This window comes from Anneissia japonica, unplaced genomic scaffold (assembly GCF_011630105.1).
Source record: "Anneissia japonica isolate Jap-2015-1 unplaced genomic scaffold, ASM1163010v1 scaffold284795_len787576_cov167, whole genome shotgun sequence".
Classification (NCBI taxonomy): domain Eukaryota; kingdom Metazoa; phylum Echinodermata; class Crinoidea; order Comatulida; family Comatulidae; genus Anneissia; species Anneissia japonica.
The window spans coordinates 749,429-775,721 of NW_022685813.1; the positions used below are offsets into that span (position 1 = coordinate 749,429).

The following is a 26,293-nucleotide window of genomic DNA, read 5'->3' on the forward strand; positions in this document are numbered from 1 at the left end:
GGCCATGGTGGAAGGGTGAAATTTAATAGTGAAGAGGATGTCGTTGTGGCCATTACTAAATTCATTTTAACACATAATAATTTCACATTTAATTCTCATTATATCTTCAAATAAAAGGCACAGCAATGGGAACAAAAATGGCCTCTAATATAGGCCTAGTCATGGTAGAGCTTGAAAACAAACTTATCTCATCGTTCCACCTCAAATACAGGTGACATATTCATCATGGCCGCATGGTGCCGATACACTTAAACCCTCTGAAGCCCATGCCAATTCACCCTCACATAAAATTGACATTAGAACAATCTCATGCATCCCTGCCCTTTCTAGACGTTTCTGTATCTCTTAACAATAACCAAATATCACTACGTCCCTTTACACCAACCGATAGTCATGTCTTTCTTAACTTCTATATCAGCAGCAAACTTTAAAAAATTCTAAATTTTAACACTGTGTACAAAGGGGAGGGGGAGCCGCGGCCCCCTTTGTACACAGTGTTAAAATGTTAAAGGTTATTCTTGGGCCAATACAAATTCTTTCCTGGGATCACTCAAAGTGAATACTTCCAAAACATGTAAATATGCATCAGTACACGTTATACATAGGCCTAATAGAACACATAGGCCTAAGCGTGATTTAAAAAAATCTTAAATCCATAAATCTCAGGCCAGGTCTTTTAAGATAGAAATACGATATTGTGGTTCAATTTCGTTTTTATCCTTTTCCAAGTCTTTAAATTTTTGTTTAATAATACTAGGCCTACTACTAATAATAATAATAATAACAATGATGATGATGATAGTAATAATTGATAATACTATTAATAGCAATAAAAAGTGAAGAAAATTGTGCTAAATGGGAAAAAAAGTTGTGATTTGTTGATCATAATATAGTATATATAGTTAAAGCTTAGTAAGCTATAGTTAGGCCTAAGTTGTCCTGGATATTAAGTAGATCCTTGATAAAAGATCATGAGAAATTTGTTGACGTTTCATTTTGTCTATAATGGTGATGTGATGATGATGAATTTTACTATATAAAAGTGTCATTTCCAGCCATCTCGAGAGGTACTATTTCCTCATATTTTCTCACCTCAGCCCCAGCCATGGTGGGCTGAGGTGGTTGTGAAATCACGTTTCTGAAGTAGGCCTATGTAAAGTACATACTCAAAGACAATGTTTTTAAGCTTTGTTTTCTGTGGTATATCACATACACATTAATGAAGATCTCTATGGTTGCCAAAAATCCCTATTAAAAGATCATGAGAATTTTTTTTGGCGCTTCATTTTGACTAATGGTGATGTGATGATGATGAATTTTACTAAAAGTGTCATTTCTGGCCATCTAGAGTTACTATTTGCTCAAATTTTCTCACCTCAGCTCCAACCATGGTGGGGCCGAGATGGGTGTCGACTCACACAATGCCCTCCCCCTCCACCCTTCAAAACAGATCTGTGCCCTTCCCTGGGTAAACTCCATCGCGTCGGCTCCTGATGTATGTCTTAGTGACTGCTGTTTGTTTTTAGGATGTGATCTGGTTTTACATGTCCATTTTTCGTGATTATGACTATTCTGGATAGTTTTGAGCAGAGGTGGATTCAANNNNTTTTTAAGGGAAAAAAAAGAAAAATATATTCAAATTGAAGTGCGAGAGTGTAATTTCCGGCCGTCTAGAGATGCCCTAATCATAAATTTTCTTACCTCAGCCCCAAGCATGGTGGGGCTGAGGTGAGTGGTTCCTCAGTCTGTGAATGTCCCTCCCTGGTTCACCTCTTTTTCGAATTCCTGGATCTGCCACTGTTGATTTATTATATAATTATTTTTTGAGCTTATTTATAATGCGTCTATTGCAATTTTCACTTTATCCTCTCAAACAGTCCAAGAACGTTCAGAGTGCGCTACTTCACAGGGGGATTCGCCCCCTTGATCCTGGCTACGTCCCTGCTGGCTACTAGGGTAATAATTATACACTCCCCAGAAAAGAAAAACACACAACCTTATTCCTGAGCAATTGTGTTTATTATTTTTGTAGCTTATAATCAAAATATTCGTTTCTGCCTAAATTGATTTACAGAATGGAGCAATAAAATAGATGTTTACTACAAGGACAAAAGGCTGTTTGCTTATAACATTCTACTAATGTGTTTTAGTATCGTTATACGTTGTCTTTTGATTTAACTACTTCACTTGGCTTACCAAAATGGACGTAGAGAACCAGGGAATGGAATTTGTGAGATTAGTCGCACACCACTATAGCTAGCTGAGGTAAAATCAATGAAGCGTGGAGAATTATCAGTTTCGTAAAATATGTTCGTTGTATTTAGCGTTAAGTAAAAAAATCGAAATTCCTCCTTCAAATGCCCTCTTTATTATATGATGCTGGCAAATTCCTACTATTGCCTTAATGCATTTAGGTCTAAAAATCTATATATAATCTAAAATAAGCTCGAAATTATCTCCACCTGGTAGCAGTGTTGATCAGGATTTGTCCGACAGGTGGCCAGGGGTAGAGAGATGTCCCAGGTGGCGGCCGTCGTTGGCTACAAGCAAATGTGAAGAAGTTCAGAATGCTATCTAGCTCTTCCCGACAGAGAAATCTGCCCCACCCCGACACACCTGGTGCCATCATTACCTGACAGAAATATCGTAAAAAACTGACTAATTTGAAAGCACTATGCTCACAAACATGCAAAATATTAAGTAATAAAACAACTGCGCTGCAGCAAGTGCCGGTTAGACTTTATCCTTGTCTTGAATTGAACGGATCAAACAAAAGGCAAAGGCAAGAGACAATCCCTGAAAAAGAAAATAATAATAATTCAAATATAAGTCTGATTACTACTTTAAACAAGGCATATTATTGCAAAATTTAAAAGAGTTCGTAAGAAACTTCGTAAGAAATATTGATCAGTAATACAACATTCGAAAACAGATTCAATAAATTTTGTTTTGTAATCTTTACAATTTAAAAACTATTACTTAGTTATTAATTTTGTCTATTGCATATCTAGCAAAACCAGATGAATCTCGGCAGTGTATGTATATGCATTTTTGTGACGTCATATTGAGACGTACTCTCGCCTGATTCACACCGAATCGGATTTTCTGTTTCTACCGAACCAATTCGAAAATCGAATCAGTGTGTAAGAATAGGGACGCTGGTCTTCAGCGTACGCGGTTCCAGTTCGGATCTGATAGGTAAACCAAGGCAATTCAACAGAATTACTTTGGGTAAACATGTTTCTGCACAATATGCTTATACAGTATGCATGCGTGTAATTTCATACCTGGCAGATTACGACTGTAAAAGCAACAGCGATCATGGCTGCAAGGTACTCTTCAGCATATTCTAGAGCTTTTTCAGAACAACCCTGAGAATAAAGTAAACATAATTCGTGTATGATATTTGTTAACACATAGGATTAGTGCATATCAAGCACCCATCTTTATTGATGGCTTAGTTATAACAGAAATGATATTTATTAAAATAAATTAATATAATAATACAAATACATATTTATTAGGCCTATAAATTATAGGCCTAATAAATAATTAATCTTATTAAATAAGATTAGGAAATTATCAAAATATTGCATTTGATTTAATACCGCAATATTACGTTAAAAAATTAATATGTCAATGATATATGGAAGTGAAATTTATATTGAGGATTTGATGTGAACACATTTCAAAATACTGAGTGTATTAATACTCTTTTAATATAGGCCTATATTAGAAGTTGCATCCAGGGGCGAAGTCAGCAGAATAGGGGCTTAAGGTTAAAAGTTACGCCAATAATTTTCGTTTCATTTAATTATTTGACCTCCAACAAAAATACACAATGACTTGGGTCAGGAGGAACTTAAGCAAATATTTTACTGTAACTCAGTTACAGTCAGCTGCCCTTTTAAAGTCAGACTCCGGAGGAAAAACATTTTTTGATATGTTGTAGATCTGATTTTTCTAAGACAGAAAATAGTTGCTTGACGAAGAACTGGGGAACGGTGAATGAGATAAAGATTTTTGAATATTTAAAAACTGTGATTGTATATGCTATCTAGAAAAATAATAAATAACAATAATGATAATAGGGCCTATTGCTTAAAGTAAATTATTGAACCTGATAAATAAACAAAAATAAAATAATTTACAGTGAAACGAAAAAATCAGTAAAAGTTTGTCAATAGTCGTGCGGCTATGATAAACCAGTTAATAGAGAACTGTCGATTGCACTACGAGGTGGGGCAGTAAAGCGTAATGACGTCCATAAAACAAATCTACTTTGTGCAGAGAACGTAGGACAGTCAAGCATGAGTAAATCCGTTTTAGCGTCACGTCTCGTCGCGCAAACCGAAAAAACCCCATGAAGACAGCAAGTCTGTTATGCAAGACCACTACCAGTAATAGTTCGGTATAGTACCAGTACAACAGGTACAATTACAACCTAATACATTGTGGATGAAACAATGTGGTTGTCTCTCATCTTATTACTGATATTATTACCTCCATGCCCTATTACCTCCATGCAGTTTAGCAGCTGCAGTTGTTAGGAGTGATGTTTTGCCCACCTGACGTGTTATCAAAAAAAAAAAAAGACGCAAGTGATTCGGGTGGGAATCGAACCCACGACCTCCAGAACTAGCCTGGCTCCATAAGCACTAGACTACCGAGCTTGCGCTTAGTGACTAGTGTTGAATCCGGTCCCCAAGTAGCGGGGGTACTGCAAAACATCACTCATATAATATTTTCCTGACGCAAATTCACATCGAAATAGCTGCAGTTGTTGTTACTTAATTTGAACTTTAGTCCAGGAAATGGAAGGAATCATCTTATTGGCCAGTTTATACAACTCCACTAATATTGGAATAGTTTATTAGAATATAATTACAATAATTTAGTTATATTCAGTATCATAATGTGTTTTTTTCTACTATTTCGTTTTATTTCCCTATTATTTATGCTTTAAGACACTTTGTCCAGGTAAGAAAGTATAATACATACTCCAAGTATTGAAATGCACGCCATCGTGTTGGGATTCAATATTTCGACATTAATTATGTCATCATCAGGATGACATAATTAATGTCATGTGCTGTGAGGTAGTAGTATTTACAGAATCATAGTAAACCTCACCGTTTGATAGATACTGTCAGATTCGAATTCCAATACACACACTTTTTCCGGTATACAACACGATGCTGGGACGTCGTATATTGACGTTGATATATTCGTGCTTTGTGCGTAGTCGTCTGGTCCTGTACATCCACAGCAATGTAGCTTTAAGGAGAAAAGTTCATAAGAAAAAATATACACAACTGCAAGCCTGCATCAGTGGCGGATTCAGGGATGGGTCCAGCCGGTTCGGGCCCCACCTAAATTTTTTTAAATAAAAAAAAAAGTTATAAAAAAATTCTTCTCAAATTTTGAGTCTAAAAGTACCATTCCGGCCATCTAGAGGTGCCATAATCATAAATTTTCCATACCTCAGCCACAACCATGGTGGGACTGAAGTAGTATAGACCCTTCATCTGTGAAAGTTCCCCTCTATTTCAAATTCAAACATAAAAGACCAAAAAATTGACAACCCAGAAATATCACGTTTTTGAAAGGCTACAAGCGAAACAATTTGCAACTGGTGTCAATTTTCTTGCAAAATGGTTTTTGAATTCTATCGATTCTTTTATTGTAAGTTTGACTAGCCCTGTCCCAGGCAGGTGAACAGTACTCGGTGATTCGCCGGATGAAAGAATTGTACATAAGTACAAATTCCCTTTTTCTTGAGAAATTTTGAAAAGTACTCAGCCGAATTTGTCAATGTATTTTACTTTAACTCCCAAAAAGGATTATTTTTTCATTGTGCTAGATGCAATTGAATTTACAAATTAACAGAAAGAATAATGAAAATAATATATATATACATATATATACATATATATTTATATATATAACAGCATTTCCTTTGCATAGGCCTATGCAATGCAGTCGAGTAAATCACAGTTTCAAGACACACCCGTAGCTAAAGTTCGCGCAAAGATGAAGGAGAAAACACTGTAGGCCTATATTATAAGACCTGACTTGATTAATTGCAGAACTCTACGTGGGAAAAAAGGGACCCAACGAGCTTTGTGTTGTTATCATTGCACCTGACCCCTTTTCATTTATTTGTAATAATACCGTCCTCATCTGTCATCGAACTTGGAAACGCATGCTTCAAGCTAAAATTTATATTTAGGCTTACCGTCTGCTGGAGATAATCCATTTTGGCTGTAGCAGTCTTGTCAAAATTGTATGCTGCAACCATTTTCAACAATCCCTTTTCTAGTTCTGATTCCATCTGTGTACGATAGAAGCAATGAATAAGTTTTGTGCTCATGGAAATAAAGTGGGCTTGCAACAACACCATAATTATATTCTCAAAAAAATGTCTACAATATTTATAGAATAACTGTTTATGTATAGGCTTATATACATACATAATATATATATATATATATATATATATATATATATATATATATGATATATACTGTATATTCATATTCCATTATATTCCTATATAGCCATAATATACAAATATGCCAGTATGTATACAAAATAATTCAAGTTGTAATGAAAATTAATGAGGCAAGAGTTATGTTGCTGTAACTTTATTGAGATAACACAAACACTCTCTGGCATCACCCTTCATCGGGTGCTGAAAGGTGATGTCAAAAATAGGTCAACAAATTTCAACAAACTTTTCCGGGTATCTTACCTTACCAGGCAGGACAATCGACATGATACCCAGTGTCAATTCCAAAAGAACGATTACCGACAGCAGGATAGCGTACTGTGCATTAGAAAAAATATATATATATCAATCGGAATAATTTCTGTATTGCTATCACGAAAAAAATATACAATTTCTGCCGTAAAGTAATACAAAATTCAATTAAAAAAATGCCATAAATAGTTAAAATACCAAATAATTCTGCTATTAACGTTACCGGTACTGCCACACAGTAACTCAAAAAACCATATAAATTATTAAAATAACATTTCTGAATTGCCTATTCATTTATTAACTTTAATTACAGGTAAAGCATGTTAGTTTATAATGATTCCAATACGATTTACTATGAAAATAATTATTCTTTGCAAAAATTAAAGGGTAATACGAAGAGACCGAGGAATGAATTTTGTCTCGATCAGTGGTGTATCTAGGCGTCTTAAAATGGGAGGACTGATGGGAAGGGGTAAAGGACAGGGGCAGATCCAATCCCCGTGCCCCCACCCACCGTTTTGACACTAAATTTTTAAAATTTCAATGTATATCAGTGTTACAGTAGGCCTATGTGTTACTCATTTAGGCCTATCTATTCTGAAACTATTGTGCCCCCACCCCCGTTTGAAAAATTATGGATCCGCTCCTACCAAGTGAAGTGGGGGACTCGATAGTTAAGTGAGTGCGAGCTAACACGCACAATAAGTTGCTATGTGGCGATCTTTATTTACTTGAGCGTGATATTTTTGCTTCGAACGTTTTCACTGGGGGATAGACTGGGAAGCGATATTTTTTTAGATACGCTACTGGTCTCAATCAAATTTAAGATGGCAAGCTATAACGTATTGAAATATACAAATTAGACAATTATTCCCTTTCTTTTAATGAGATTAAGTTTTTTTTAATAAATATGTTAATTTACAGACGTTTTACTACAAAAATCCTAGAATTAACAAAAGTGTTTTATTTTTTCATGTTTTTAGTCCATTGTTCGAATATTTCGAACAATTAACAACAAAACAGCCGAAAGGTATGCATGCATTTACTATTATATTTATTATAATTACTACATGCGAAAGTAGGTCTAGCCCAGCATGGCAAAAACCTACAGTTTTCGACCTACCATTTTTAGGCAGCATACGCTCTCCTTCCAAGCTCCGCAGCACCCACTGATTCCAATAATTGTAACAACGGAACCTAATGCGATTGCAGCTACACCTATGGACCACATCGCACTTTCACCAACGGCTTCGGTGTTGGTAGCCGCAAGATCGCTAACGATCCAGGCACCTATGGCAAGAATGGCTAAACCTCCCAGCTATGGAATAAAGGCGACAAAACCATTATTTATAAACCTAATTTTTTTTTATTACTATAATAATAATTATTGTTATTGTCACTATTATATGGGCCTATTATTATTATTATTATTATTATTATTATTATTATTATTATTATTATTATTATTATTATTATTATTATTAGGCCTAGGCCCTATTATTAAATAACATCACCACCTTCGGCATCAGCACTATCATCTGACGTCTTCCAACATCAGCATTGGCACCATCATCTTCACCGTTATCAATATTTTATTGTTATCATAATTGTCATTAGTATCATCATCATAATCATTATAATTCGGAAAGAATCCAACAATTTTACAGCATAGTTTGTGCTTATGCATTAACCTGCATTAACCAGTCCCAACTTACATTACATAATTATTAATGTCTTCCTACCGATGTAGAGAGACAACGCGAATAATTTATATCATGATATAAATTCCATTTCATTTCTGGAAGGTAATTCCGTAAGAAACATTTAAAACTACAATTTTAAACAGTAGTCTAAGAGTCGTGATGATTTTCTTGTGGACATGGAACTCTGGTTCAAAGAAAAAAAGCTACAAACTTAAACAGTATTGGGTATTATTGCAAGGGCAGATTAGCTCAGTCGACTAAACTGGTAGTAGACATTGTGTGTGTGTGTTGAACAGTTGAAATATCTTGGTCCCCGGTTCAATTCCCATCGCTTATTTTCTTGTATTTCTGCTGGGGCGCTGAAATGCAAGTTACAATAGCGTACCATCTTTCGGATGAGACATTTAAGCCGTTAGCCGGGTCCCGTGTGCATATGTGCATAATGGGCCATGTCTACGTTAAAGAACGCAGTAAACTCTTTAGAAAAGAGTAGGGAATTGTCTCCCGGTGTACTGAAACAATCACCACCAGGAGGACCCCACTGGAAATTCTACAGAGTTTCGTGGGTTATCCTAGTCACTTTACACCGAATACGTCCATTCCAAACAAAGTTACCGCAACACAACACGTTATGATGTGATCCACTATCTCATGCACACTTACTAATAACATTAATGTCTATTTTATTAGCACACTTACTAATAACATTAATGTCTATTTTATTAGGGTTTATTTTATTGTGATTTACTTTTTGTACCTATAGATCGCATTTATTGTATTTACCCACACAAACAGGTTGATGACTAACAAAGCTGCTCGAGCAAACGAAGATCGAAACGCCATACTTGTAGTTCACAAATCCAGATAGAGATAACTCCAAAGCTGCAAACGATAAAAGTGGATCTGTAATTGCTTTAAGATGTACATTACCTTGGATTTACAATGCAGTATAATGACAATCATATGTGCGTATTATGTAGGTTATAAATCAATTCTATAGTTCAGGGAATGTCTTAATATATAAAATAAAGTTTATTCAATGTTAATTCATGTACCCGGATCGTATGGTTGTGGGTTCAACGAACCTCAGACATTTTATGATTCTTTTGAAAAAAAAAAAGTATACCTCAAGAAACATTTGGTCGTCATTGACAACAAACAACGATATATGATCATGGATAAATTAATTCTTTCATGGTATGACAATCTTGACTGTGTACATGTTGACAGTCAGAAAACTAAAAAAACAGCTACAAGAAGAATTTTTTTAATGGTATCTAGGTATTGTATCTTTTCACCAGCACTAGCTATGAGACTCACAGATGCTCAAACAATGCTGGCATCTTTACTAAACATAATTCCTGCCACAAAAAATGTATAAAAATGGCTCTGTTAAAGCCGTATTGTCCAGTTGCGTGTGATCGCCAAATATTTTACAGCATTTTCAAAAGAGTGGTAAAATAATTAATGCTGAACATGTTTAAAATGTGTAGGCCTACAGAGAACTCACAAAAATAGATGAGTCCCTTGGCAGACGATACGGTATGCACTTGATCCATGAAAAATGTTTTTAAACCTGCTTTTACAGTCAATCATCAGGTCTATCCATTATTGCAATTTTTTTCTATTTGTTAATATTATTTGTAACTGCGTGTACAAGCTTTGTTATTTTGGTTACGCCACATGTTAATATAATATATTCAAGTGAAATAATTGAAGTTGAAGTTTCAGTAATTGTATTTATCTTCCAATAGGTGTTGGTAACACTAAACAAACATGTTATACCCTCGTAAATTTCAAAAGCACTAAAGGAGTTACATAATATTTAATGGGACACAAAATTTAATCAGAGGGTAAGAGAATACAATAAAGACTAACGGTTGAATATGAACGCTACAGTATTGTGGCTATCTAAACAGTCTATCAGATAATGTACCATCTGTCTCTTATACACATCTAGATGAGTTTGTATATTAGCCTATCAAGATTATTATTGTACGTATTCAGAGGTAAACAAAGTCCTCTTATCAACCAGACGCTTGTTTGTAAGATGATTATGTATCAGTATGGCAACTTGTAGGCCTACATATTGTGAACTTTCGTGTGTTGTAGTTTGTGATGTGGTAGGCCTACTCGGTCACATCATTGAGGCCTAAGGGACCGTGACCTTCGGTTCTATAAATAGAGCATACACTGCGGCTGCGGTGAATTTTCTTGCAATAGTAATGTTTCTCTCTCCCTACTGAATTCCTTTTTGAACTACTTAATAACAGTTAATGTCCCAAACAACGCCTGGTGAATTTTGGTCAATCTAATGTCGTTCACAAAGCTGGGTACCGTATCATAATAATAAAACCAACTCAATATTAGTGATGTATTGACGTATCCTACTTGTACACCTTAATTTTAGCGTTTTATAGATACGAACATTTGGAGATCGGATTCAACACCGAGTCACCAAACGCAAGCTCGGTGGTCTAGTGTATATAACACCAGACAAAGTTACCTGGACGTTGTGGGTTTGATTCCCACTCGAATCACTTGCGAGTTTTTTTCCCGCATGTATTGATTGAACGTAGGCCTACTGGGTATTCGGTACGAAATACATCAGGTATACGGCAAAACATCACTCCTGTGATATGATATTTTCCTGACACAGACATTGATATTTATACATCTATTACATCATTTCAATCAGGCATATGCGCTCTATATATACCCGGAACGATTACTTTAAACAATATCGATCAACATAGTCCATGAAGAAATAATAATGTTAGTAGTATTATTAATTACAGGTATTTCTTCATTGCATAGATATATTTCGCGATAAATATAAACAAGATATAGGCTTAGTCAGGCATTGATTGGAACATTTTCCTCATTCACATGCACTGGCTATTATTTGAGATAACTAAAATAATATAACACACTTATTAAATATAAGCCCTAACTACAATTGAATAAGTAATAGACATTGTTATATATAAGATCTGTAATTGTAATTAATTGTTGCCTACTAGAAATGTAAAACAATACGCTGGACCAAGAAGCATGCCAATTCTCTCATGATTTTTTTTTTTAACGCCAGAGATGAATTGAAAAAGTGAAAGCCAGTGCGAAATTTAAGGCGATGAAACCATAATTGTGGAATAAAAAATTAATGATTTTAGTCTACAACATTGATTATATGGATTATGTCCTAAAATTATTTTTAACGAAATTCGGACGTCTGGGACGAATTACTTTACTGGAACACCTATGGCTTCGAAGCGTTCTGTTTCAGCCACGGGTGCACAGATATGCTTGCTCGAATCACAGACAGACACTGTATGTCTACTTACCGACTGATTTGTAGGTTTTGGTTAACTGCTGCTTCCGAAATACCGTATTGAAAATAATCCGGTACCAGTTAGAACCGTTAGAAATCACAATAACTGCGAAGCAGGCGACAATATAACTAAAGTTGTTTCAACTTTTTTAACGTAATCCAAAAGGTGCCCGCCAAAATTGAAGAGTGTGACACCGATCCTACCGTCACAAAATTCAAGATCATTAACTTGTGAGTTAGCGCCCTTAGTGGTCGAATTGGATGATAAGTGAAGTTTAGTAATTGGCATTTCATATTTCTGACACAAGAGGGGGTTATAATGTGGAAGTTTATTACTCCCGCCCTATGGCCAAAATGTTTGGATTATGGTATCAATTTTATCAGTCGTCTGTTAGATCGTCTGATTCACGGCATCATCTACCGCACACATGACGAGGTATGAACATAGGTCATCTATGATTATATACTCATTTGAAATACCCCTTCCCGTCTGTGTTGATTTAAGCTTTAAACTGTTAAATTACTATTGTGTAAAAGTAATTTTTGTGTAGATCAACATATTCACACATCAGTTACAAAAATTGAAATAATTATAGAACAAAACAATATTTTTCTCGCCATTACACTATTTAAAAAAAGAACCAGTAAAATTTAATCGAGGCTCAGTGTTATTGTTTTTGCCGATTTCAGGCTCAAAATGTTCTTATTTTACACACTTTTCAAAGATAAAAAATTATTATTTGTACAGCAGTTACTGTACACAGGGGTGGATTTAGGGGGGTACACCCCCCCCCCCCATTTGGAAAAACAAAAAAAAAAAAAAAAGGGAAAGAAAAGAAGAAAAAAATCGTCCAAAACGCCTCAGAGGTTATTTTTCTTCTCGAAAACAATTTAGCGGGGACATAGCCCCTGACCCCATGGGTGGTCTTATCTCGATCTCCCCCACTTTCGTTTCCCACTTTCGACCCCCCCCCACTTTCGGACATCTCTGAATCTGTCCTACTGTATTATAGAGGGTACTCCTACTGCTCCCAAGGTACAGATACGATTTGTTGGTTTTCCTATTTAAAAAAAAAAAAAATTAAAAACCTCATTTGACATTTTACCTCAGCCTCAATTTGGTCTTACTTTTAAGCAATTTCAACCTTAGTGTTCTTATAAAATGTGTTCTTATACAAAAGCAAAAGTGTACCAACAACTATTGCGCTTATCCTTTGCATAGGTAAGTTACGGTAAATACCATTACTATTATCGATAGACCAAATCGGCGACTCCAGCTATTACTGGTCGATTGACATATAGTGGATACTATTTGTAAACATCCACATCGTAAACCACAGTGCGCTCATTGAACAAAGTTACGGTATATTGGGAAAGTTATGATGTTTTTTTAGACAGCGACCCAAGGTAAAGTAAGGCAGTAGGCCTATGTTTTTATTAAAGGGCCTAGTGATATATAATTACTTAGGCAATCTCAGTGCATTTTATTTAGGCTCTGGAATGCCGCTTGTGTACGATAGGCTACATACAGGTATAAGCCTAGCAGTGGCGGCGCCAGCGGGGGCAGGGGGCTTAAGTCCCCGCACCGGACAGGTCAATCCCCCCGCCGGACAGAGCTCGTCGGGCAGTCAGACCATAAAAATAAGCCCACACCAAGCCAACACATGTCTGTCACAGTCCGAAAGTGCCATTTTCGGCCATCCAGAGGTTGATAACTTTTAAATAATCTCATTTGGGAGTCTGAACCCCCTCTCAACTATTCTCCCAGCTCGAGCCTACGAGCTCAAGTCCCCCGGCCTATCGAACAACTTAGCCCCCCCCCAACGGCAAATATATCCTAGAGCCGCCACTGAGGCCTAGTAGGACTATGCACTGGTGAGTGTAAGCCTTGACCAGGGCCCGGAGCTGGGAGGGAGTTGTAGGCCTCGACTATATATCTCTGTAGTCGAGTACCGTACTGTAGGTAATAAAGTAGAAAATAACACTTAACGGTACTGATTGCTCAACCAAACTTGTTAAACAGTCTAGTGATAATAGACCTGTTTGGCATGGTACCGTACATCCTAATATACCAGTACCGGTACGTAATAATAATGTCATAATGATGATCATTATCATCGGCAGTAACTGCAAACATCCTATGATTTACAATAATTTTTGGATTTAAAATAAATGTAAAATAATGCTCTTATTGCAACGAATGGGTAGATTCATTTTTTGTTTCATGCTGTGATAGCATTTGCCATGAATAATATTCTTGACTTAGGCCTATATAAAAAGTACCTCAACCGGCGGACGATTCACTGGAGCAATATGCACGTCGCGAAGGTACCGTATTTTTCTTTGAAAAACTTCCAGGCTTTATTCCCACTATCAATTGGAGCCTTACCAAACCAAACTGATAAGTATTTAAAAATTTAATTTTGGAACACTTCTAAGTGATTTATAAACACTGTTAAATTATATATAAATCATCAAAGAAAAGAAATTACAGTGGCATAGGCCTATATAAATTTTAAACGGTAAAGAAGAGAAATCTGCGAGTGCGAAAACAAATGCCCCAACCTGGATGCGAACTCGGAATTTTCTACTGTCTATGCAGACGCCAACCAACTGGGCCATTGAGACTTTGGAAGTTCAAATCCGATTGGAAGCAATCTATTTCGCACCCTACGGCATGCCAATCCAACACTAGCATATATACGGTATATATATATATGCCTAATATAAATCAAGATAGTCGTAAACACTGTTAAATTATATATAAATCATCAAAGAAAAGAAATTACAGTGGCATAGGCCTATATAAATTTTAAACGGTAAAGAAGAGAAATCTGCGAGTGCGAAAACAAATGCCCCAACCTGGATGCGAATTATGAATTTTCTACTGTCTATGCAGACGCCAACCAACTGGGCCATTGAGACTTTGGAAGTTCAAATCCGATTGGAAGCAATCTATTTCGCACCCTACGGCATGCCAATCCAACACTAGCATTTAAAGCACACACGTTATAAACGGAGATCAATGGATACGCACTCTTCTTAAACAAGACGAGACCTCTAAATCCTCTTGCGGTAATGCTTTATAATATATATAAATTTTAAACGGTAAAGAAGAGGAATCTGCGAGTGCGAACAAAATTTGCCAAACCTGGATTGGAGCCTGGGACCTTCTGCTGTCTATGCAGACACCTTATCCAAGGGGCCTCTGAGGCTTTCGTTGGAATTTCAAATCCGATTGGAGGCAATTTATTTCGCACTTTACGTCATGCACATACAACACTAGTATTTGAAGCACGCAAAAATCAATGTGCGTAGGTGAAGTAGGGATTCGGTGGGGGCGCTGGCTCTCAAACTAAGGTGTTTTTTAACTACTTAAAGCGTGATTTTCTTCTTTTTTTTGCTTTGAACATTTTCAATTACGGTGGGAAACGACTGGAGGCGAGATACGCCACGGTTACAAAAACAATCGACATCCGACGAACATTTTGTGTGTTCTTTAGAGAAAGTTAATACTTTTATCTTTAATTTTGAATATTTTATTACATTTGTCTACAAGCACATCTTTATTACAATTCACGGTATAACAATAGTAAGCTCTAAAATACAAACGATAATATTGAAATTCTATCTATATCACATAAATAGTATAAAAAAACTCGTTAAAACTTGTAATTACATATTTTTAAAATGATTAAAACTGCCAAATCATCAACATTCAAGTCTTGTGAAGCCTACAACCAGATACAGGAGGTCAGACGATTATGTTTCTTCTATTTTTAAGTCCAGCAGCAAGTAGACCTACGCTCGCCATTGGACCTCTCCGGGTGTATCCATCAAACTTAACAACTGACCAATCAAAATGTATTATTTAATAGCCAGGAGAAGTAGGCGCATGCCCCATAAATACGTACTTACACAGGCTTACGTATTTATAACTACAATAATATCCATGGAGCGGGTTTTTACGGAAAGGTCCATTACAGGTTGATAGAATCATCATTCTTATCGTCATCATGAAATTTCCAGGCCAGTTTAGTACTGTGTATCACACGAGTCTCCGGGATTATGCAAAACGCTACTACTACAACTCTTGGGTTTCACCAAATCAGGTCACACAATAGGTGGGATAAATCTAGGTCTAAAATATGTTAGTGTATATATATCTGTCTCTTATACACATCTAGATGTGTATAAGAGACAGCTGTAGTCGAGTACTGTAGGTAATAAAGTAGAAAATAACCCTTAACGGTACTGGTTGTTCAACCAAACTTGTGAAACAGGTTGGTGATAAAATAGGTCCATGGTTGGTATGGTACATCCTAATGCCAGTACGTACAGTATGTCATATGATGATCATTATCCACATCAACAACAAGGCGAAGCCATATTTGATGCACTGTTCATCTCGCGATCTTGATAAATGTAAACAAAAAAATAATACCCACTATAAGTCACATGACCCGAGCCGCCAATTCAGTCTGTTGTTGGGTTTACTTACACCAGCGGGAAAGTCAATCATTTCAAACACATAGGAAAGAACAATACTATTATGATAGAAAAAGGTACGGTATTATGACATAAACGAAAGATAGTTTACTCTGTTATGATATATTATTTGTGATAAAACCTAAAAACAACACCCTAAAATTCAGTTTCAGTATTGAATTGCTTAAAAAAACATCCAGTAAATTATCAGTTTCAATGATCGAAACAAAATTAATTATTCAGTTTCCTATTATGGCTATCATTCAACAGACCTTTCCCCAGCGGGCCAATCGAATTGAACATCTGACCAATCAGAAAATGGCCGAGAATACACGTGTTTATGTACGCTTAATGCTGTCGATTTGTAGGACCTTAGCTAGTGGTGGGGTCCATTATTTAAAGTGCACAGAATAGGAGTGTTTTATGAGTTTATTATCATTATTGGCGTCTTACTTTCTATTAAAGCTAATAACTATACTTTAATTTACCAAATAAGCAATTCCAATATTAAATAAGCCAATGTGTGGTTTGAACTGCGCATGCCTGTATCAAAGGTCAACTGACATAAACCTATGTTGTGTGTATATTGATACGGGCATGCGCAGTTCAAACTACGAATTGGCTTATTAAACAATAAAAATACAATTTTCAGCCTCTGGATAAGGTATCATGCATTAAAACACATTTAAATATTACAGTATCGCCAAAAATTAGAGTTACTCCATCCCTCCTCTCAAATTTACGCAGAGTTCTTTATAGTTATACATTCCTATAGTTACAAACAACAGCAGAAAATATACCTATGTATTAAAACTTTCATAAATAGAACTTTTGACACTAGTTTCAGCCTCAATAAATAAAAGTGTGTTTTTACAAAATTTCGTTCTAATTATTTACCGTGCAACTGTGGGCCTTTTGGATATTTTTTTTTCATTTTTACAGAAGCAGGATGAATGTGTAGAGGTATAATTCTGAATATAAATACGTAATGGGTAATTCGAACATATTTTTGCACTTCGTTTCCATGTCAATCCTTCATTGTCTATTAAAGTATTCCAATATCTAACTTCTTGATAAAAAATATCTTTACAATATATTTTTTCTAACAATAGTTTCACCAACAAATCTTTATGAATAAGGTAAAAGTAGTATATTTCCACAAGGTACCCAATTATACTCCTGGGTGAAGAGAGGCAAAGTAGGCAAAGTGCCTTGTCAAAGCACACAAGCAAAATGCACACCTACCCGCAACCGCTGCACCAAACGCCCCCCACCCCCACCATTCTTTATAAATAGATTTTTAAAAGTATTAAGAACAATGTGTAAATGTGCTAAATAATATTACAATGAGTGGCCTCTAAAACTCATATTAAATGCAATTTTTTGTTTACAGATGTGAACAGTATGGAGCTTTTGATTAGTGTAGCAGTCATTTGCACATGTGACGACGTTGATTCTAGGATGTTGATTGGTCAGAATCCACGTTGTGCAGAGAACGCAGAAGGTTGACGAATGAGTGAATCCGTTCTATGTTCACATCGTTGCGCAAATCGAATCGAAAGCTCCGTACAGTTGTCGCTCCACAAGCAAGCGACCGTGATTTAGTATCCAGACCAGCTCCCACTCACAGGATTTCAAAATTTGAAGGATGACTTATGAACGAGGTGCTTTAATTAGAACATAAACAAAAAGTCGTTCATCAAACTGCATTCAATTATTCATCTTTGATCATCTTCCGCAGACAGCATGCAAGACACATTGGAATAAGCTGAGGGAAAAAAAAAGAATAAAATACTGAGACAATTAGGAACCGGCACACGATTATAAAAAATTAAAAAAAAAAAAAAACCAGGTGACTACGTATCATCAGATGATTGGGCCTATATGGATTTATTACAAAGTAGGCCTACTAACACAGATTTAATAATTCACTATAACGTGTTCGTATCATGTGTCCTGAACGCGCGATGGGAATTTTGGTATTGGTAGTGGTTGTAAACTTGTATAGCGTATAATAGGCCTAGTCTTTATGCGCTTTGAACAAAATGTCCAAAAAGAATGAAAGTGAAAGATACGGAAATTAGAAGTGACAAATGAAGAAAGAAACAACAAAAACATGAACAATACCACAATTGGGTGGATAAGAAGAGAGAGAGAGAGAGAGAGATTAAAGCTTAACTTTAAACAAGGGAATTTTCTGAAGCAAATTCGCGATATTCCCGTATATCCATCTGATGGGAAGAGAGTTCAAGAGTTTTTGAGCAGCAGCCATCTTAATTACAATAATGATACACCGAATATTATTTGTCAACGCATGCCAATATTGCGCATGTTTGTATCATGTTAAGTGGTGAATCCTGGAATTCTGAATAGAAGAGGGAGAGAGGGCATGGAAGAAACTTTTACAGATGAATGTTCCACACCACCAAACAAATTTGGCGGGAAGCGAGAGGGGTGAACCCCGCTGGATCGGCTCTTCATTCTCATCATTTCGTTAAAATCTGATGTCTGTCGCGCTCAAAATGATATATTGCATACCTCAAAGACAAGCAGACCAAGTGATAAACCGCCAAGAATCAATAAATTCTTCTTCCCCCAATCGTCAACAGCTTCAACGCAGCCCTGAGAGAGAGAAAAAACAGACAAGGTATTGATATATAAATACGTGTGTCTCGACAATAATTTATCTCATACATCAACATCATCATCACCAGCAGCAGCAGCAGCAATTCCCCCAACTATTGTTAGACCTAATTACAAAACTACAAAATCACCAAAAAATCGTGCCAGAACTGAAAATAATTTTGATCATACCAAGTAAAGTGAAGCTATAGGTCGGTTGTTAATATACCTGCCCTCTAGCCTCGGGGCCCTGGGTTCAAACCCTATCAAACGATAGTTTTTCTCACAACTTAAAACTCAGACTGATGCGATGAGCCGTCATGAGACTGTCTTGGAAGCAGTCGCGTCGTACAATTTAAACATGTTTAATATTTGAAATTGCCAGATTATTTTGATGTCTGTATGTGGCAACAGGCCTCATCATAGACGCCATATTTCAATTTTGTGACGATAAATATTTTTTCCATGATTAAACTTAGGAGGTAGGTGTATATTTTGATCTCCAAATATCTTACTAATAAATCAACATCTAATAAAATATCTCATAAAATAATAGTAATCGATAATTATATTGAATATATATGTTAGTAAAACAGCTTTTATGTGTGAATTTGGTAACAAAATATTGTGCTTCAATCTTATGTTAATTTACACATGTACTTTTGTTTGCAGGTTTTTGGTGGTTGCACACAATCCAGGTCATTGTCAGTTTAGAGCTTGACGGTGTTGCATGTGTTCGTTTAGAGTTAAATGGAGATAAGGAGCCTACAAGCTATTACATATTTACGATGACCTTCTACACCAACCCATGGAACAGAAAAAGACCTCAAATACCAAAAGAGGGTGCACGTCATCGGATGACATCGGCCGATGACGAAGTGATCTGAGATTAGGTCATTTACCTGATGAAGATACTATTTCGAAACCGGTTTAAATACTGTAGCATTTAAACAAGTTTAAATATTTAAAAGCATATTGTTGATAAAGCATTTATTTAAATATTGAAAAGCATGTTGTGGATAAAGCATTTATTTAAAAAATGAAAAGCATATTGTAGATAAAGCATTATTTTATTTAAAGATTTCAATACTGAGAAGCACGATATGCATAATTTATTTTTTAAGAGATTTAATTTCTGTGAGGCATGTTCTTCATTTAGCCACTTTTAAAAAACAGTTTTAAATATTGAGAAAATATTAAAAAGTTTTCAATATTTTTTTGTTAAAACAGATTTAAATACTGTGAAGGCTATTGCGGTTAACAATAAAACAAGATCGACTACTAACATGTCTATTAGTATATTATTATGTTGTTTTGTAGCATTGTAAACACAATTTTTTAAACCTATTGTTATAAGTCACCAAATCATACATTTCTAACAACCTTAATACTAAAACTAAAAATCAGTACACCTTTTTATGTACTGAAGCATCTATTAGTATTTAAATGAATTGCAATAATAATGTTTTTGTCACAAATACAATTGAAATTTAAACTTACCTTCTCATACACCGTTCCAGGTATTGGAAGGCAATTTTCGACTTTACAGCAGGAAGTAGGTATTGATTCAAAATCCAACAACCATTCTGTGAACGATTCGGCTCCACAACATTTAAACTTTAAAACAAATATAAATTTGTATATACAAAAATGGGTAATAAAATGAACGGGAATTGAGAGCAAATGATAAAAAATAGTGCTGGAAAGATGTGTAGATAAGAGAACTTTACCCTATCTTGTACATACATTTCAACAGCCAGATTTACTGAGTTCATGCTGACTTGAGACATAGAATACTAGAATTGCTTTGATTTGGAAAGTTGCAATTTGAATGCATATTGTTACTATGTAATATAACAATGAAGTTGAAGACCCAATGTGAATATATATAATATGAATATACTATATGAATAATAATAATATTCATCAATATCATTTGACCATCTTCCTCCATAATTTGACATACGTACATTTTCTTGAACATAGTCTATAGCGTCTGTTGCTTCTTTTGTGTTGCCATATTTCTCTTTAATTGTTGTCGACATTGTGTCCTGTAACTCTGCCTTCAGCTAATAGAGAAAAAGCCATACACAAATTTACGTCAAAATTAGGGTACATTTGACAGTCTTATGATGCTGCCCATTATAGGCCTTAACTGATAATACATATGGTTATAGTTTATACCACACTACAAACTCTGTTCCCCACTCCCACCCACGCTTACGTAGTCTGATGGTAAATGTGTATTTTGAATATGATCGACTAGATTGTTGCTGGTGATCATTATGATGATGGTATATTATAAACCTATCGTCAAACTTTCATTTCTTTATAATAATGATCTGCTTTACTTAGAGCCTGTAGCCTTTTTGAGCGTAAATAGGCCTGTATTAATAAGAGTGTTCACTAAGACATTACCGAATCAAACATAAGAAGGAATTACATGTCTTCATAACTTAAAGTGTAGATGGATGGAATTGGGCCACAGACCAATGACCTTGACTCTGGTTAAGCACCCGCATGCTAGGCCTACAGTAGCGACTTATTAAGGGGCATGATTCTTATTATTACGTTGTTTGATTTATTCTATATTATACTATATTATATTACATTATATTAATAGGCATTATAAATTAAACTTCTATTTTGAATTGTCATTATGTAAGTCAATTTAATATTTTTAAGACTTGTTATGAGGATTGTATGTTATTATTATTATTATTACTTATTATTATTATTATTATTATTATTATTATTATTATTATTATTATTATTATTATTATTATTATTGTTATTATTATTATTATTATTTTGTAATGATGTTGTTTGTACTGTTCTTTCATTTTATTCAGGGCCCCTGAATATCAGTTAACTTACTGGGCTCAACTGGAAGGGTTACCCTCTTTAAAGATGGTTGAAAAATAAAAATGACAAGTGGGGCATTTACATTATTTTATCCATTGGAAATTAATAAAAAAAAATCCAAGACGCTTTGAATCTCAAGCTATTTTCGTTGCTCTTTAGCGGATCGTAAGTCTATATATTTGACCTTTCATGATAATGATGATAATAATATCAATACTAATAATAAATAAAATTAACTGTAATAATAATAATAAATGATATCATTAATAACAATAATGATTAATATATAATATCAGCAGTAACAATGAGTATATAATAATAGTGATAATATAACGATGATGTTGATGACGATGTTTATGAATATAGTAATGAAAAATGATAATTAAAAAATGATAGAAGAGGACAAATATACTTACGTCATCTTGATATATAAACGCCAGGACAGCACCTACTAACTGCATTATCAGTACAATAAACATCAATCCAAAGTACTGAAATTATAAAAGTAACATAAAAATGTTTATCAGCATGATTATTATTATTATTATTATTATTATTATTATTATTATTATTATTATTATTATTATTATTATTATTATTATTCATTATTATTATTATTGTTCTTATGCATATTACTTTTATTCACCTTTGCTGGGGAACTTACCAACATAAGACAGCAAACGTTTTCTGCGCATGCTCCGTAGCAGCCGCTCAACCCAACCAAGAACAAGAATCCACCTGTAGCCATCAGTAAAATGGCAACGTTATAAATTGTGTCAGAATCCAGTATGTAGGAGAAGTCGTCGGACTTGATGTACATATACGCACCAAGCCCAAGTAATGTACATCCTGCAATCTAAAAAAACAACAACAAAAATTAGCAATTTCTTGACAATAAATCAGTGGCGGATCCAGGAATTCAAAATAGAGGGGCCCGGGGAGGTACGGTACTTTCACAGATGGAAGATCTATACCCACAATGGTTGGGGCTGAGGTAAGAAAATATGTGATTGTGATACCTCTAGATGGCAAAAAACTGCATTCTCAGACTTAAAATCTGAAAATAATTTTCTTTATATCTTCATTTAAAAAAATTTTGATTTAGTGGGGTTCTTACCATACCTCCCCCCCCCCTTGAATCCGCCACTGTAAATTATGATAATTGTGCATCATACTCTTAAATGAGATATAATGTTTAAATATTTAAAAACTGGAAGAAAAGGTTGAAAAAACGGTGGTGAATTTCCCTTTTCCCCCAGTTTTTAAATATTCAAAAATCTGTATCTCATTAACCGCTCGCGAGTATTTCGTCAAATATGCTATGCTTTTTGTGTCGTAGAAATATAAGTTTTACAACATATCAGAACATTTTTTTCCCTCCGCAGCCTGACTTTAATAGCATGCTAGTACACCTTTGACGTGTTGATTGTAACTTTTACACGACCCAAGAATTGGCTTCTCTTTTTCGTAATCCAGGAATTACAAACTTGAATTCATTGACTTATAGCAAAACAGAATTGAATGAAATTCTGAGTTTGTGTACTCTGAGTGGGGGCGGTATGCAACTAAATGCTTTCATCGTCAGAATTCTATTAGTTAGTTTGACCATTGTTTGACTTGACCAAGGAGGTATAAAAAGATCTAGATTGTATTTATTGTCCTGCAGTTCTATTGATAAAAAAAAGCGAGCAGGTAATTATTATAAAGTAAGTAGGCTAATTAATGGTAATGAAGATTAAGTATTTTGATAGTTTCACGTGTAGTGGTGGACATTCGCATGTACAACTAGGTACGTCATGAAGCTAGCTAAGCATGGTATCGCAGCTATTATGGTCATCTGAGGATGTTTAACTTTCCAGCAAAACCCAGACAACGCTTCTCTAAGAATCATTATGCCTTCGATCTACCAACGAAAAGTTAAAGCTTAAACGTGTTTTGTTAATCATCATTTTGAAGCCTTTATGAATATTGTTAATATAATGCCACATACGATGTAGCCATTAGGATAACAAGAGGTTAAACGGACAGTAATTCCATACCCGGGTCGAATCGAAAACAGCGTATCTGCCGGTCGTCGGCGCGGTTAATGATCACACAAAATCTTTTTTATGGAACTAGCTAGCTTCCTTATCCACCAGACAAATTGTTAATGAACTACGTCGACGGATATATCTCCACTCTATATGAGTACTCAAATCGAAAAATTCACTACTATAACCATTACATTTAGGCGAGGCCTACTGAAATTTGGGGTTTTATTCTTAAAGCAGGGTACGCACCGCGTTTGCTGATGGTCATGCAAGTCGGCCCACAAATTCGCATCCACTCCCTGCGAGAACCACGCAACTCCGCCTGCTGATTGTCGGTGGGATGGAATCGTCATTTGGAAAGAAAAAAATCCGTACGAACGCCTAGCCAATATCTTGCCCTTTAATCTGCTTAAATATTTTATATTCATATCTATTTAATATTTATTCATTTTTTAAATCACCGTGGCAACTATACCAAGGCCGCTTCTCTGAGCTGATATGAATTTTAAATTGATAAATATATTATGTAGACCTATGATTTTGTTACAGTTACATGCTTTGAGGACAATTAATTACATGACCTACTAACGGACATTGACATCCTGATTTTCATTAATATGCTTTATTCCCCATCTTTGATCAAATCAATCAACCATATGAGTTTTTATTTAGAGCATGCCCCTGGGAATCTAAAGGCTTCAATTTTATTGTCAACGGTCCATTAAATCTAATCTTAAAGCGGTTTTATCATACGTATACAACTCGTGCTTATACTCTACAAATGCAAGGCTCAGTAAAAAACCGCGCATTATGGAAGTAAGACCACGTACTTTCAAATCCATTCACTGGATGGAACTCAGCATGCCTACATTTTCAAAAGGATAAATGCGGGGCTCGAAGTTAATTGTGACCAGTGCTGGGAGACAACACTTTAGTTTCACTATGTACACCTAGGCTGAGGTTAGTTCGTCGGTCTTGCCCATGGCACATGAATTCGTTTCTATGGTGAATTAGAGATATCTCCCCTTTCCCTGAACCCACACTCATCTGGCCCCGCCATTTAGCAAATCCAGCCTCGAAAGCACTGAATTCAGTAATAACGTACAATGAACTCCTAGGTCTATTTTATCAGAAATTAATATGCTACTGTTAATTGTGTGTTATAAAAAAAAAAAGACGAATGAAAGCTAGTAAATAAAATAGGCCCTAGATGAGCCTACTGTGCCCGTATATAATATAGGCTAGCTATATGTAGTAGATCTACTGTCAATCAAAACTTAACAACTGACCAATCAAAATGAGTTATCTAATAGCCAGGATTACGCGTATGTCCCACAAGCACAAAAGTTTCCACACGTTTACGCTGATAAAGGTTCCACACATTAGTAACAATATCTAAGGGGTGTGGCTTAAAATTTAATATTTATGACATTGGAAAATGTAGAAAAAAAAAACACAAGATCCAGAGAATGTGACTGGCAGCTTGACTATGATGTTAGACAGGACAGTCAGTGGAATAATACTTACCCATACAATTAAATTGAGCACGAATAATATGATCTTAGCAATTCCAGATCCACATGCAGTGCAACATTCGCCCATTATGCACAAGTGAGGTAGATGTCAGTTTCTAAAGGCAAAACATAAATACAGCTGAAAAATTATCATCGTAATAATCATCATTATCATCGTCATAATCACTATTTAATTTGTCATTATTTGAAGACAAAACTTGACAGGCGAGATTTTTTTTTGTATTGTTGTCTTTACTTAATAATAATGTATTTGTTTGTGTTTGAAAACATAATGTATGTCATCATCATCATCATCATCATCATCATCATCATCATCACCATCATTATTGTTATCACCATCATCCTCATCATCATTGTTATGATCATCATTTCATCATTAATATTACTGTACTATTTTTTTATATGAGGTTATTTTTTATATTATCATTATTATTATCATTATTCTAGTTATCATTTTTATTATTATGTTTAATAGGTCTCTAACAATCTAGGCCTAATAATGAAATAAATATATGCCAGATAATATTTAAACGGATACCAGTGGCACGTGGAAGCGGTTTTTACAAAATACACTCATGTACCCGGTACGTACTGAGTCAATCGATACAAATTATAGATTTTAAGGACTAAAAACAATTACTGTATTGTGATCCACGTTCGACGAGTCGTTTGACGATTCATTCGATTCATTGTAGCTGTATTACCAGTACATTAGATAGCTAATGGAAATGGAAATCGCTGATGTTACTATAATTATCAGCACTCATACGCCAACTTCTATATATTATTGTTTTATTATGATTGTAAAGGTTTATATAGCGCACTGTCTTTAGGATGAGACGACGTCGTGGTCACGTGTGCATTATAGCCCATGCGCACGTTAAAAAACGCTCTTATTCGAGCACTGTTATTGTTATTATCAGCAAACCTAATTATATATATATATATATATATAT

General features: G+C 35.1%; 2 protein-coding genes across 2 annotated transcripts in view; both read right to left on the reverse strand.

Moving 5' to 3' along the window:
- Positions 1-2,000: 2,000 nt before the first annotated feature.
- LOC117112870 (23 kDa integral membrane protein-like) lies at positions 2,001-12,024 on the reverse strand. Its single transcript, XM_033256063.1, has 8 exons — positions 11,811-12,024; positions 9,250-9,348; positions 7,887-8,081; positions 6,755-6,829; positions 6,239-6,334; positions 5,134-5,277; positions 3,288-3,371; positions 2,001-2,796 (listed from the first exon to the last, which is right to left on the reverse strand). Exons 2-8 carry the CDS (start codon positions 9,307-9,309, stop codon positions 2,734-2,736), a joined length of 717 nt encoding a protein of 238 aa, XP_033111954.1. The 5' UTR covers positions 9,310-9,348; positions 11,811-12,024; the 3' UTR covers positions 2,001-2,733.
- Positions 12,025-16,392: 4,368 nt separating this feature from the next.
- The window catches only part of LOC117112875 (CD151 antigen-like), a 15,369-nt gene continuing 5,468 nt past the window's right edge, over positions 16,393-26,293 (reverse strand). Inside the window, exons 2-8 of the mRNA XM_033256079.1 lie at positions 25,330-25,432; positions 22,437-22,628; positions 22,189-22,263; positions 20,878-20,976; positions 20,408-20,524; positions 18,824-18,907; positions 16,393-18,053 (exon numbers count right to left, since the gene is read on the reverse strand). Coding sequence (XP_033111970.1) covers positions 18,000-18,053; positions 18,824-18,907; positions 20,408-20,524; positions 20,878-20,976; positions 22,189-22,263; positions 22,437-22,628; positions 25,330-25,404 — 696 coding nt within the window. The 5' untranslated portion in view covers positions 25,405-25,432 and the 3' untranslated portion in view covers positions 16,393-17,999. The remainder of the gene's footprint in view (positions 18,054-18,823; positions 18,908-20,407; positions 20,525-20,877; positions 20,977-22,188; positions 22,264-22,436; positions 22,629-25,329; positions 25,433-26,293) is intronic.

Coding starts and splice junctions, on each gene's coding strand:
- LOC117112870 (XM_033256063.1), bottom strand. CDS start 9,309: ATGGCGTTTCGATCTTCGTTTGCTCGAGCAGCTTTGTTAGTCATCAAC. Junction 8,082..9,249: donor TCATCAACCTGTTTGTGTGG/GTAAATACAATA, acceptor TTTATTCCATAG/CTGGGAGGTTTAGCCATTCT. Junction 2,797..3,287: donor TTACAGTCGTAATCTGCCAG/GTATGAAATTAC, acceptor TTTCTTTTTCAG/GGATTGTCTCTTGCCTTTGC.